This window comes from Danio rerio, chromosome 4 (assembly GCF_052040795.2).
Source record: "Danio rerio strain M-AB ecotype USA chromosome 4, GRCz13ab, whole genome shotgun sequence".
Lineage (NCBI taxonomy): Eukaryota > Metazoa > Chordata > Actinopteri > Cypriniformes > Danionidae > Danio > Danio rerio.
Genome location: NC_141024.2, coordinates 76,765,001 through 76,777,500, shown reverse-complemented (window position 1 = coordinate 76,777,500; position 12,500 = coordinate 76,765,001). Strand labels below are relative to the sequence as shown.

General features: G+C 51.1%; 3 protein-coding genes across 11 annotated transcripts in view; all 3 read left to right on the top strand.

Moving 5' to 3' along the window:
* kdm5a (lysine demethylase 5A) overlaps positions 1–10,112 on the top strand; it is a 19,127-nt gene extending 9,015 nt beyond the window's left edge. Inside the window, exons 13-27 of one of the 2 annotated variants that reach the window (XM_087249668.1) lie at positions 1,213–1,332; positions 1,425–1,619; positions 1,694–1,875; positions 1,963–2,087; positions 2,172–2,322; positions 2,435–2,558; positions 2,656–3,011; positions 3,090–3,228; positions 3,481–3,660; positions 3,773–4,489; positions 4,977–5,105; positions 5,233–5,377; positions 8,418–8,638; positions 8,969–9,391; positions 9,493–10,112. In XM_087249668.1, coding sequence (XP_087105794.1) covers positions 1,213–1,332; positions 1,425–1,619; positions 1,694–1,875; positions 1,963–2,087; positions 2,172–2,322; positions 2,435–2,558; positions 2,656–3,011; positions 3,090–3,228; positions 3,481–3,660; positions 3,773–4,489; positions 4,977–5,105; positions 5,233–5,377; positions 8,418–8,638; positions 8,969–9,391; positions 9,493–9,690 — 3,405 coding nt within the window. In that variant the 3' untranslated portion in view covers positions 9,691–10,112. Of the gene's footprint in view, positions 1–1,212; positions 1,333–1,424; positions 1,620–1,690; positions 1,876–1,962; positions 2,088–2,171; positions 2,323–2,434; positions 2,559–2,655; positions 3,012–3,089; positions 3,229–3,480; positions 3,661–3,772; positions 4,490–4,976; positions 5,106–5,232; positions 5,378–8,417; positions 8,639–8,968; positions 9,392–9,492 lie in introns of both variants that reach the window. The other variant, XM_087249667.1, reaches the window with a different exon arrangement.
* Positions 1–12,500, top strand: part of LOC148682569 (uncharacterized) — a 1,090,975-nt gene that overhangs the window by 243,679 nt on the left and 834,796 nt on the right. The window lies entirely within an intron of this gene.
* usp15 (ubiquitin specific peptidase 15) overlaps positions 12,045–12,500 on the top strand; it is a 16,738-nt gene continuing 16,282 nt past the window's right edge. For all 7 annotated transcript variants that reach the window (XR_015484004.1, XR_015484005.1, XM_087249836.1 and 4 more), the window contains exons 1-2: positions 12,045–12,162; positions 12,317–12,444. Coding sequence is in view for 1 of the 7 variants with exons in the window: in XM_087249831.1 (XP_087105957.1) it covers positions 12,074–12,162; positions 12,317–12,444 (217 nt within the window). In the remaining 6 variants the exon portion in view is untranslated. The remainder of the gene's footprint in view (positions 12,163–12,316; positions 12,445–12,500) is intronic.

The window sequence follows — 12,500 nt, the reverse complement described above, 5'->3', positions numbered from 1 at the left end:
AGAGATTGGTCAGACTCAGAGATCAGTCAGAGATCAGGCAGACTCAGAGATCAGAAAGAGATCAGACAGACTCAGAGATCAGACAGACTCAAAGATCAGACAGACTCAGAGATCAGAAAGACTCAGAGATCAGTCAGAGATCGGTGAGACTCAGAGATCAGTCAGAGATCAGACAGGCTCAGAGATCAGACAGAGATTGGTCAGACTCAGAGATCAGGCAGACTCAGAGATCAGACAGAGATTGGTCAGACTCAGAGATCAGTCAGAGATCAGGCAGACTCATAGATCAGACAGACTCAGAGATCAGAAAGACTCAGAGATCAGACAGAGATCGGTGAGACTCAGAGATCAGTCAGAGATCAGACAGACTCAGAGATCAGTCAGACTCAGAGATCGGTCAGACTCAGAGATCGGTCAGACTCAGAGATCAGTCAGAGATCAGACAGGCTCAGAGGTCAGACAGACTCTGGGATCAGAGATCAGACAGATTCAGAGGTAAGTTAGACTCAAGAAATCATTCAGGCTCTGAAATCAGACAGACTCTGGCATCAGACTCAGAGATCGGACAGGCTCAGTGATTGGTCAGAGATCAGTCAGACTCAGAGATCAGTCAAAGTTCAGTAAGGCTCAGAAATCGGTCAGCGATCAGTCAGACTCAGAGATCAGTCAGACTCAGATCAGTCAGAGATCAGTAAGGCTCAGAGATCGGACAGACTCTGGGATCAGAGATCAGACAGACTCAGAAATTAGTCAGAGATCGGTCAGACTCAGAGATTCAGCACTTGAGTCTATACTGGCAGCACTCCAGTCAGAGCTGATGATCATTTACCCTTCTTCTGTCTTCTTCACCTGTGTGTGTGTTAGCATACCTTTAACCAGTGTTTCTCAGCCACGTTCCTGGAGGAGCACCAGCACTGCATGTTTTGAACGTCTCCTCTGTCGAACCCTTTACAGGTCTTTCAGTGTCTGCTGATGAGCTGAATCAGGTGTGTTTGGTGAAGGAGACATGGTGACTGAGCAGAGCTGGTGCTCCTCCAGGAGCCCTGCCTTAAACCATAGTCCATCACACTCTTGAGCAGCTGTGTGTCAGTTAAACACTTAGCAAGTCTGGTTTCCATGTTTGAGGATAGATATTACTGACCATGATTATTGATTATTGATGACCAGAATGAGTGTTTTCTAATGTCCAGACCTTCCTAAATGATCCTGCAGGTGTACCGGACCAATCAGTGCGCAGGAGAGTTCGTCATCACCTTCCCCAGAGCCTATCACAGCGGCTTCAACCAGGGCTACAACTTCGCTGAGGCCGTCAACTTCTGCACCGCCGACTGGGTACATCTGTGTGTGTGTGTGTGTGTATATGTTTGTGTGTGTGTGTGTGTGTGTGTGTGTTTGTAATGATGATCTTGATTTTGTGTGTGCAGCTTCCCATCGGCAGGCAGTGTGTGTCGCACTACCGGCGTCTGCAGCGCTACTGTGTGTTCTCGCATGAGGAGCTGGTGTGTAAGATGGCGGCGGACCCCGAGGGTCTGGATGTGGAGCTGGCGGCGGCCGCGGTGCGGGAGCTGGAGGAGCTGCTGGAGGAGGAGACGCGGCTGAGGAGCGCCCTGGAGGAGACGGTCAGGGGAACACACACACACACACACAGATACGCAGACACAAACAGTTTGTAACTCCTCCTCCTGTCCAGCAGGGGGTGATCTCCTCAGTGCAGGAGGTGTTCGAGCTGCTGCCGGATGACGAGCGTCAGTGCTGGAGCTGTAAGACCACCTGTTTCCTGTCGGCAGTGACCTGCAGCTGCAGCCCGGAGCGGCTGGTGTGTCTGCGTCACGTGGGGGAGCTGTGCAGCTGCCCGCCCGCCAACAAGTGCCTGCGGTACACACCCCAAACCATCACTACTGTACCCCTGTGTGCAGAAACACACATGCTGACCCGTGTGTGTGTGTGTGTGTGTGTGTTCAGCTTCAGGTACGCTCAGGAGGAGTTCCCCGCCATGCTGTATGGGGTGAAGACTCGTGCTCAGTCCTATGACACCTGGTCCCGCAGGGTGACGGAGGCGCTAGCGGCAGACAGCAGGAACAAGAGAGGTCAGCCTGGTGCTAATGCTGTATGCTGCTGTCCTGTACACTTCTGTGCTGAACACTGTACGCTGTGCTCTGTGTTTTGGGCAGATGTGATCGAGCTGAAAGTGCTGCTGGAGGACGCGGAGGACCGCAGGTACCCAGAGAACAGCCTCCTGCGCAGCCTCAGGGACACACTGAAGGAGGCAGAGACCTGCTCCTCTGTAGCACAGCTGCTGCTCACACACACACACCGACACAGGTCAGACTCAACACACACACACACACACTGTGCGCTAGACTGCTGATGTGTGACATGATGACATCATGAGGCATTGAGCTCTAGTGTGTGTGTGTGTGTGTGTGTGTTTCAGAAGGGAGCGTGCGGATAGCGGCACACAGAAGCCGCGCAGTAAGCTGACGGTGGAGGAGCTGAAGGTGTTCGTGGAGCAGCTCTATAGACTGCCCTGCGTCATCAGCCAGGCCCGACAGGTCAAGGTGAGGGCTTAACCCAAACACACACACACACACACACACACAGAGTCACACTCACTTACACACTCACACACTCTCCCCGCCCCCTGTGCTGCTTCAGGATCTGCTGGAGAGTGTGCTGTTGTTCCACGAGCGTGCGCAGGCAGCGCTGGCGGACCTGACGCCAGACTCCGGGAAGCTGCAGGCGCTGCTGGACCTGGGGTCAGGGCTGGACGTGGAGCTGCCGGAGCTGCCTCGGCTGCAGCAGGAGCTGACCCAGGCTCGCTGGCTGGACGAGGTGCGTGTAACACTTGCGGAACCGCAGAGGGTCACGCTGGAGCTGATGAAGCGCCTCATCGACTCGGGCGTAGGTCTGGCCCCGCACCCGGCCGTGGAGAAGGCCATGGCGGAGCTGCAGGAGCTGCTGACGGTGTCCGAGCACTGGGAGGAGCGTGCCAGAGCCTGTCTGCAGGCCCGGTCAGTGTCTAGGTTATCATCCGGGTCAGCATCAGGGTCAATCTGTGTGCTAAAAGAGTCCTCTGCTTCTCTCCGCAGGCCAAGACACAACCTGCTGACGCTGGAGAGCATCGTCACCGAGGCCAAGAACATCCCGGCACACCTGCCCAATGTGCTGACACTCAGAGACGCCCTGCACCGCGCCAAAGAGTGGAGCGCCAGGGTGGAGGCCATACAGGTGAGGGTCAGGGCTGTGTGTGTGTGTGTGTGTTCCCCAAAACTGACCGGCAGGGGAGCTGACAGCTGTGCTTGTGCAGAGCAGGCTGGGATATTGATTAGCTTACTGTCATACCAAAGGAGTTCGGTTTGGGCAAGACTGAAAGTGGTCTTCAAATTTGAAAGCTGAGGTGGCCTTCTAACCTACCTCGAACCGACCCATATGCAAAGCATTACCTGATTAACTCCAGTGTGTGTTCATGTCGATCAACAGAACGGCACTAACTACGCCTACCTGGAGCAGCTGGAGGGTCTGCTGGCGAGGGGCCGCTCTATCCCAGTACGGCTGGAGGCTCTGCCCCAGGTGGAGTCTCAGGTGGGCTCAGCAAGAGCCTGGAGAGAGAGGACCGCCCGCACCTTCCTGAAGAAGAACTCCACATACACACTGCTGCAGGTAAACACACACACAGCGGGAGTAAAGGTCAGGTGTCCTGCAGGTGCTGAGCCCCTGTGTGGGTGTGTTAGCGTACGGCAGCAGTGGTAATGGTCGTGTGTGTATCCTGCAGGTGCTGAGCCCCCGTGTGGACGTGGGTGTGTACGGCAGCAGTAAGAGCAAGCGTCGGCGTGTGAAGGAGCTGCTGGAGAAGGAGCGAGGGCTGGATCTGGAGGCGGTGTGCGAGCTGCAGGAGTGTGTGGAGGATGCGCGGGACCCCGCCGCAGTGGTGGCCGCCTTCAAGGCCCGCGAGCAGCAGGAGGTGCAGGCCGTGCACTCGTTACGGTCCGCCAACCTGGCCAAGATGGCGCTGGTGGAGCGTGTGGAGGAGGTGAAGTTCTGCCTGTGCCGCCGCTCTGCCTCCGGCTTCATGCTGCAGTGTGAGCTCTGCAAGGACTGGTTTCACGGCGCCTGCGTGCCCCTGCCCAAAGCCGGATCCCAGAAGAAGCTTGCGTCCGGCTGGCAGAGCGGCAGCAAGGAGAGCAAGTTCCTGTGCCCGCTGTGCCAGCGCTCACGCCGCCCGCGCCTGGAGACCATCCTGTCCCTGCTGGTGTCCCTGCAGAAGCTGCCGGTGCGGCTGCCGGAGGGCGAGGCGCTGCAGTGCCTGACGGAGCGGGCCATGGGCTGGCAGGACCGCGCCCGACAGGCCCTGGCCACAGACGAGCTGTCCTCCGCCCTCGCCAAGCTGTCGGTGCTCAGCCAGCGCATGGTGGAGCTAGCGGCCCGCGAGAAGACCGAGAAGATCATCAACGCTGAGCTGCAGAAGGCCGCCGCTAACCCTGACCTGCAGGTACCTAATCATATCCGAATAACAGAACACGTCTGCTCACAAGAGCTGCGGTACATGCTGGAGATAACGCACATCAGTGTTCTCTCAGAATAAAGCCTGACAGCACTGCTGTATCACACTGAAGGGTTATTCTGAGACAACAACCGTACACTACAGCCGTGTAATAATCTATAGCAGGGGTCACCAAACTTGTTCCTGGAGGGCCGGTGCCCTGCAGATTTTAGCTCCAACCCTAATCAAACACACCTGATCAAGCTAATCAAGGTCTTACTAGGTATACTTGAAACATCCAGGCAGGTGTGTTAAGGCAAGTTGGAGCTAAACCCTGCAGGGACACTGGCCCTCCAGGACCAGGATTGGTGACCCCTGATCTATAGTATAACACATGTCTATCTCTTTATAAGAGCTGGAATAGAACCGTGTCTAGTGTGTGCTCAGGCCAACAGTGTGTGTTGAGGCTAACCGTGTCAAGTGTGTACTGATTCAGGGCCACATCCAGACGTTCCAGCAGTCGGGCTTCAGCAGAGCAGCGTCTCCTCGGCCCTCGCTGGACTATGATGATGAGGAGACGGACTCAGACGAGGACATTCGAGAGACGTACGGTTATGACAGCAAGGTATACACACACACACACACCTGTCCTCTAGCAGAGCACTGGCCTCCTCCTTTATGCGTTTAAAGTACTGAAGAGAGTGTGTGTGTGTGTGTGTGTGTGTGTGTGCGCGTGTTTGTACGTGTGTCAGGACGCAGGCGAGGTGAAGCCGTACCTATTCTGTGATGAGGAGATCCCAGTGAAGTCTGAGGAGGTGGTCAGTCACATGTGGCCCACCACACCCTCCTTCTGTGCGGAGCACGCCTACTCCTCCGCCTCCAAGAGCTGCCCGCAGAGTGAGTGCACACCTGAACACCTGAGTATATAGAGTCACCTGTACACCCGAGTATATAGTCACCCGTACACCTGAGTATATATAGTCACCTGTACACCTGAGTATATATAGTCACCTGTACACCTGAGTATATAGAGTCACCCGTACACCTGAGTATATAGAGTCACCTGTACACCTGAGTATATAGAGTCACCTGTACACCTGAGTATATAGAGTCACCTGTACACCTGAGTATATAGAGTCACCCGTACACCTGAGTATATAGAGTCACCTGTACACCTGAGTATATAGAGTCACCCGTACACCTGAGTATATAGAGTCACCTGTACACCTGAGTATATAGAGTCACCTGTACACCTGAGTATATATAGAGTCACCTGAACACCTGAGTATATAGAGTCACCTGTACACCTGAGTATATAGAGTCACCCGTACACCTGAGTATATAGAGTCACCTGTACACCCGAGTATATATAGTCACCCGTACACCTGAGTATATAGAGTCACCCGTACACCTGAGTATATAGAGTCACCCGTACACCTGAGTATATAGAGTCACCCGTACACCTGAGTATATAGAGTCACCCGTACACCTGAGTATATAGAGTCACCTGTACACCCGAGTATGTAGAGTCACCCGTACACCTGAGTATATATAGTCACCTGTACACCCGAGTATATAGAGTCACCTGTACACCCGAGTATATAGAGTCACCTGTAAACCCGAGTATATAGAGTCACCTGTACACCTGAGTATATATAGTCACCTGTACACCTGAGTATATAGAGTCACCCGTACACCTGAGTATGTATAGTCACCTGTACACCTGAGTATATAGTGTCACCCGTACACCTGAGTATATAGAGTCACCTGTACACCTGAGTATATAGAGTCACCCGTACACCCGAGTATATAGAGTCACCCGTACACCCGAGTATATAGAGTCACCCGTACATCTGAGTATATAGAGTCACCTGTACACCTGAGTATATAGAGTCACCTGTACATCTGAGTATATAGAGTCACCTGTACATCTGAGTATATAGAGTCACCTGTACATCTGAGTATATAGAGTCACCTGTACACCCGAGTATATAGAGTCACCTGTAAACCCGAGTATATAGAGTCACCTGTACACCTGAGTATATATAGTCACCTGTACACCTGAGTATATAGAGTCACCCGTACACCTGAGTATGTATAGTCACCTGTACACCTGAGTATATAGTGTCACCCGTACACCTGAGTATATATAGTCACCTGTACACCCGAGTATATAGAGTCACCTGTACACCTGAGTATATAGAGTCACCCGTACACCCGAGTATATAGAGTCACCCGTACACCCGAGTATATAGAGTCACCCGTACATCTGAGTATATAGAGTCACCTGTACACCTGAGTATATAGAGTCACCTGTACACCTGAGTATATAGAGTCACCTGTAAATCTGAGTATATAGAGTCACCTGTACATCTGAGTATATAGAGTCACCTGTACATCTGAGTATATAGAGTCACCTGTACATCTGAGTATATAGAGTCACCTGTACATCTGAGTATATAGAGTCACCTGTACACCCGAGTATATAGAGTCACCTGTAAACCCGAGTATATAGAGTCACCTGTACACCTGAGTATATATAGTCACCTGTACACCTGAGTATATAGAGTCACCCGTACACCTGAGTATGTATAGTCACCTGTACACCTGAGTATATAGTGTCACCCGTACACCTGAGTATATATAGTCACCTGTACACCCGAGTATATAGAGTCACCTGTACACCTGAGTATATAGAGTCACCCGTACACCCGAGTATATAGAGTCACCCGTACACCCGAGTATATAGAGTCACCCGTACATCTGAGTATATAGAGTCACCTGTACACCTGAGTATATAGAGTCACCTGTACATCTGAGTATATAGAGTCACCTGTACACCTGAGTATATAGAGTCACCTGTACACCTGAGTATATAGAGTCACCTGTAAATCTGAGTATATAGAGTCACCTGTACATCTGAGTATATAGAGTCACCTGTACATCTGAGTATATAGAGTCACCTGTACATCTGAGTATATAGAGTCACCTGTACATCTGAGTATATAGAGTCACCTGTACACCTGAGTATATAGTCACCTGTACACCTGAGTATATAGAGTCACCTGTACACCTGAGTATATAGAGCCACCTGTACACCTGAGTATATAGAGTCACCCGTACACCTGAGTATATAGAGTCACCTGTACACCTGAGTATATATAGTCACCTGTACATCTGAGTATATAGAGTCACCTGTACACCTGAGTATATAGTCACCTGTACACCTGAGTATAAAGAGTCACCCGTACACCTGAGTATATATAGTCACCTGTACACCCGAGTATATAGAGTCACCCCTTCAAAATATTGGTCAAAGGTCAAGTGTGAGCTCAAGATGTCTTCATGTAGACACGTCATCTCTAAAACATGCGAGTGCCAATTCTCCAATGTCTAGAACTTGCTTATCTAGGCAGCAGCAACAACTCTGCAGGACACCGGCCCTCCAGGACAGAGTTTGGACACCCCTGACTAAGACCATTATTACAGTGGTTGCCTAGTAACATAAAGAGCACAGCACACTACTCTTCACTAATGACAACACAGTGCAGAGCCGAGCGCCTGTCCATTCAGAGCTGACAGAGTGTGTTTGGTGTGATCGGTTCTGGTTGTCCGCATGTGCTTTACTCTGAGCTGCCACTGCTGGATCATCAGTCCAGAAGATCAAGACTGAACTCTTACTCAGTGCTCATATTGACTGAGCTAAACACAGGAACAACATTAACACTACACCAGAGCTGCTGTCGAAGGCAGATTCACTGACACACTGGACTAATCTGGCAAGACATTGGGTGATGATATCAGATATTAGCATGTGCAGTGGAGTATGCTATAGCGGCTATTATAAGAGTCTGAGGTTCAGGAGATCTCTGATGGTGACGCATTAATGTTTAACCCTCTCTCTCTCTCTCTCTCTCTGTGTTTGTGTCCTGTGCAGCGACGTCAGGCCAGAGGAAGCAGCCTCGTAAGACACCGCTGGTGCCGCGCAGCCTGGAGCCGCCGGTGCTGGAGCTGTCCGCGTCCGCCAAAGCCCAGCTGGAGGAGCTGATGATGGAGGGAGACCTGCTGGAGGTGTCTCTGGACGAGACGCAGCACATCTGGAGGATCCTGCAGGCCACGCAGCCGCCGTCAGAGGACCGCTTCCTGCAGGGGGTGGAGGTACTTAGGCTAGCATCCATCTCCTACAGAGGGCACATCTCGTCTACTACAACCCTGACCTCTGCTGCTAATGAGATTTGAGGAGTAACCTCAATGCAGAGCACACTTGGGCTCAGTGGTCAGTATGGGTGTTTCCCCACTACTGGGTTGCAGCTGGAAGGGCATCCGCTGTGTAAAACATATGCTGGAATAGTTGGTGAATGTAGTGCACACTGAGTAGTAGATGTCGGATGTAGCCATAGTCTTCGTAGCGCAGTGTCCTTGTAATGCATCCTCCATAGGGTGCGTCCTCTGAAATGAGTGTGTGTGTGACCTCTGACCCCTGTGCAGGCGGAGGACGCCCCGCTGGAGCGCGCGCTGAAGCTGAAGGTGAAGGATCTGGAGAAGAAGAGGAAGAGGAAGCTGGAGCGGGCGGAGCTGCTGCTGTCGGGGGCCGCGGGGGGCCGGAGCCGCGACCTGAAGAGGGCGCTGGAGCTCAAGCCCAAGAAGAAGAAGCTGAAGATGGGCCCTGAGAAGAGCCGCGAGCTCAAGCAGCTGGCCAAGCGCATCGCCAAGGAGGAGAAGGAGCGCAAGCGCAAGGAGAAGGACAAGGAGAAGGCCAAGGCGGAGCTGCCCCCCGGCCCTGGCCCCGACAGGAGCCGCCGCAAGGCCCTCGACATACCCTCCAAATATGACTGGTCCGGGGCCGAGGACTCCAACGATGAGAACGCCGTCTGTGCGGCCCGCAACTGCCAGAGGCCCTGCAGGGACAAGGTCAGACACACACACACACACACGGTTACACACGCTTTCAGTCCTGTGTGTGTTTCTGTCTGCTCATTGTGTGTGTGTGTATGTGCGTGTGTGTCCTCCAGGTGGACTGGGTGCAGTGTGACGGCGGCTGTGACGAGTGGTTCCACCAGGTGTGTGTGGGTGTGACCTGTGAGATGGCGGAGACCGAGGACTACATCTGCTCCAGCTGCTCGCACACACACACCCCTGCGTCAGCAGCTACAGAGACTGTGCTGATCAGCTCCAGTGTACCGTACAGCAGCGCACAGGACAACAGCTAACCCCACACACACACACACACACACTCTTGTATATATGGTTTATGAGGACTCTGTAGGCGTGACGTGTTTTATACTGTAAAGCTCCTCCCCTAAGCCCCGCCCTCAGCACACCTGTGGATGATTGACAGAACCCCATTAAATATGATCTGAGCTGACGGTTGTGCATTATGGGGACGTCTGAGTGTGTCCTCGTAATCCAAAACACTCAGACAGCAGACTAATGTTTTTATTCCAGTCAACACGATAATCACACACACACACACACTCCTGAATGCTATTTATTACACTGCTGATGAACTGTAGGGGGTTATTATGGGATGTCGGGGGTCTGGTTTGCTGACTCAGCTCTGGATTGGCTGGTGTGGGCGCTGGTCCTCCTCTTCATCTGCTCTTCTCTGTCTGGTATTAAATGTTCTCCAGGATCGGAGTGTGTGCATTGTGGGATTGATTGAGTGAGTGTTTTATGCACTATTAAGGGCATAGGGGTGATTTCAGACAAAGCCGTTGACTCTATGGTGTAAAAGTGTACAGCAGGGGTGTCTGATTCCTCCAGAGTTTAGGTCCAGGCCTGCTTCAACACCCCTCTCCTGAAGCAGTCCATCAGCTGTGTTTGATCAGGGATGGAGCTGAACTGTGCAGAGCTGCGGCCCTCCAGGAGCTGAGTGTGACCATGTGGTGTACATGTGGAGCTCCGCCAGCTCACACATGAGCAGGAGTACTGCGGTGTGGTATTATCAGCATCATCTGAGCATTATTGGGCAGGTAACGTCATCCTAAGCCCCAAATCTCTGACACATCTATGAAAAAACATATATATATATATACAGGAACATGTCTGAATATCAGCTTAAATATCAGCTTTTATTGGGCTAAAAATCTGACCATTTAGAGTGTTTGAACATTGATAAAGCAAACAGAATAAAGCATAATAATGCAAGTTATTGATTATTGATTATTAGTGAGGGAACAGCCTTCTGTAGACTCCTCTGAACCTCTCTAGATTCATTCAGCATTACGACAGCAGCAGTGTGTGATGAATGAATACACTGAGGCAATAAATGTTGATGTTTATTTGGTAAATGATGACTGACTCCATATAAAACTGTGAGATTATTATATATGATGAGGAGGCTGATATAGTGAATGGGTTATTAATGTTCAGTAGTGACAGTAAATACTCGTCTTCACCCTGCTCATACAGCTGTCTCTCAGAGCTCTATAATGCTTACTGACTGCTTTAATGTTCTGGAGTCAGAGTATGGTCACTCATATGAAACTCAGAATGCTTATGAATGATCTCTGGATTTTCATCAAGTGCTGCTGTATTGGAGACTGATTCTGGACCAGCAGCAGCAGCTGTGTTTGGGTGAACAGAACATCAGTGTGTGTGTGAACAGTGAAATTACACTATTAAATGAAATGATTGGGAATATAGACCACTGTGAATGATTAAATGAGTAAAACACTCTGCAATAACTCCCAAAATGACTGATGAGAGCCAGCGGACTAATCAAAAATGCGCAATTTACCACAGAAATCCATTTTAAATGACTGTTTTAAATATTGAAGGCTAAAAGTTGCATAGGAAGAAGAAAAGGGCAGCCCTGACCAATGCCTCTGTTCATGTTAATCTGCGAGAGGGGCCATGTTGTTATTTCAGTTAGCATTAGCATTACTGTACAATGTTTGAACAGCATTAATACAAAACCAGACCAAAACCAGAAGTGCTTAAGGGTTTAAGAATAAAGGGAAACTCAGTGGAGTCAAATGTGCTTTATAGAAATCAGGAAGAAGGAAAAAACTGATCTGGAATCATCTCTGAGTGATCTACAACATCAAGAACAGCTCTTGTATTGTTTGAGGTAACTCAACATTCATCTACCATATCATAAACTGATTAAACGAGTCAAACATCCAGCGATAACTCCTGAAATGGCTGATCTGAGGACAGAAGATGACCACTCTACAGATGATAATGCTCTTGCTGTGTGTGAGGGATCATTAAACTCAGAGCTGTTCTCCAGACCTGCTGAGGAGATTATACACTTCATCATCAGCATGACAGCTGACTCCTGTCCTGTTAGTCCTGCAGATGATAGAGCACTCTATGATTATACATTAGTCCCCAATCGGACATGTCACACACACACATATATATATATATATATATATATATATATATATATATATATATATATATATATATATATATATATATATATATATATATATGTATCTGCAGCTGGGCCGCTGTGTGTGTGTGTAGATGTGTTCTGGTGAGTTTGTTACTTCAGACTGCGAGCGGGACGGGGAGAGCGCGTCATGACGTCAAACAGGCGTGCGTGCGTGCTGACGCTTCCCAGCATGCAGTGCGCGAGCGAAGATGGCGGAGGGCGGCGCGGCGGATGTGGAGACGCAGAGAGCGGAGATCGCGGCGCTGCTGAAGACGCCGCTGCGGAGGGCGGACACCTGGTGAGAGACTGAGACGCACACACACCGGAGAACAGGGGCGCCGGACGGCGGAGCGGAGCAGTCTGAGCCGCTGTCCGGGACTTCTGAAACACGCCCGGATGTTGTCATGCGCTGCCGCCGTCACGTGTCCGCTGACTTCCGGTGTGTCCCGCAGGTTTCTGGTGGACAGCCGCTGGTTCAAGCTGTGGAGGAAGTTTGTGGGCTTCGACAGCTGGGACAGGCAGCAGACGGGCCAGCAGAGCGCCTACCCCGGCCCGGTGGACAACAGCGGCCTGCTCTCAGGTGCACACTCACCCCAGAACAGCTGGAGGAGCACACACTGACCAAACACTGACCCC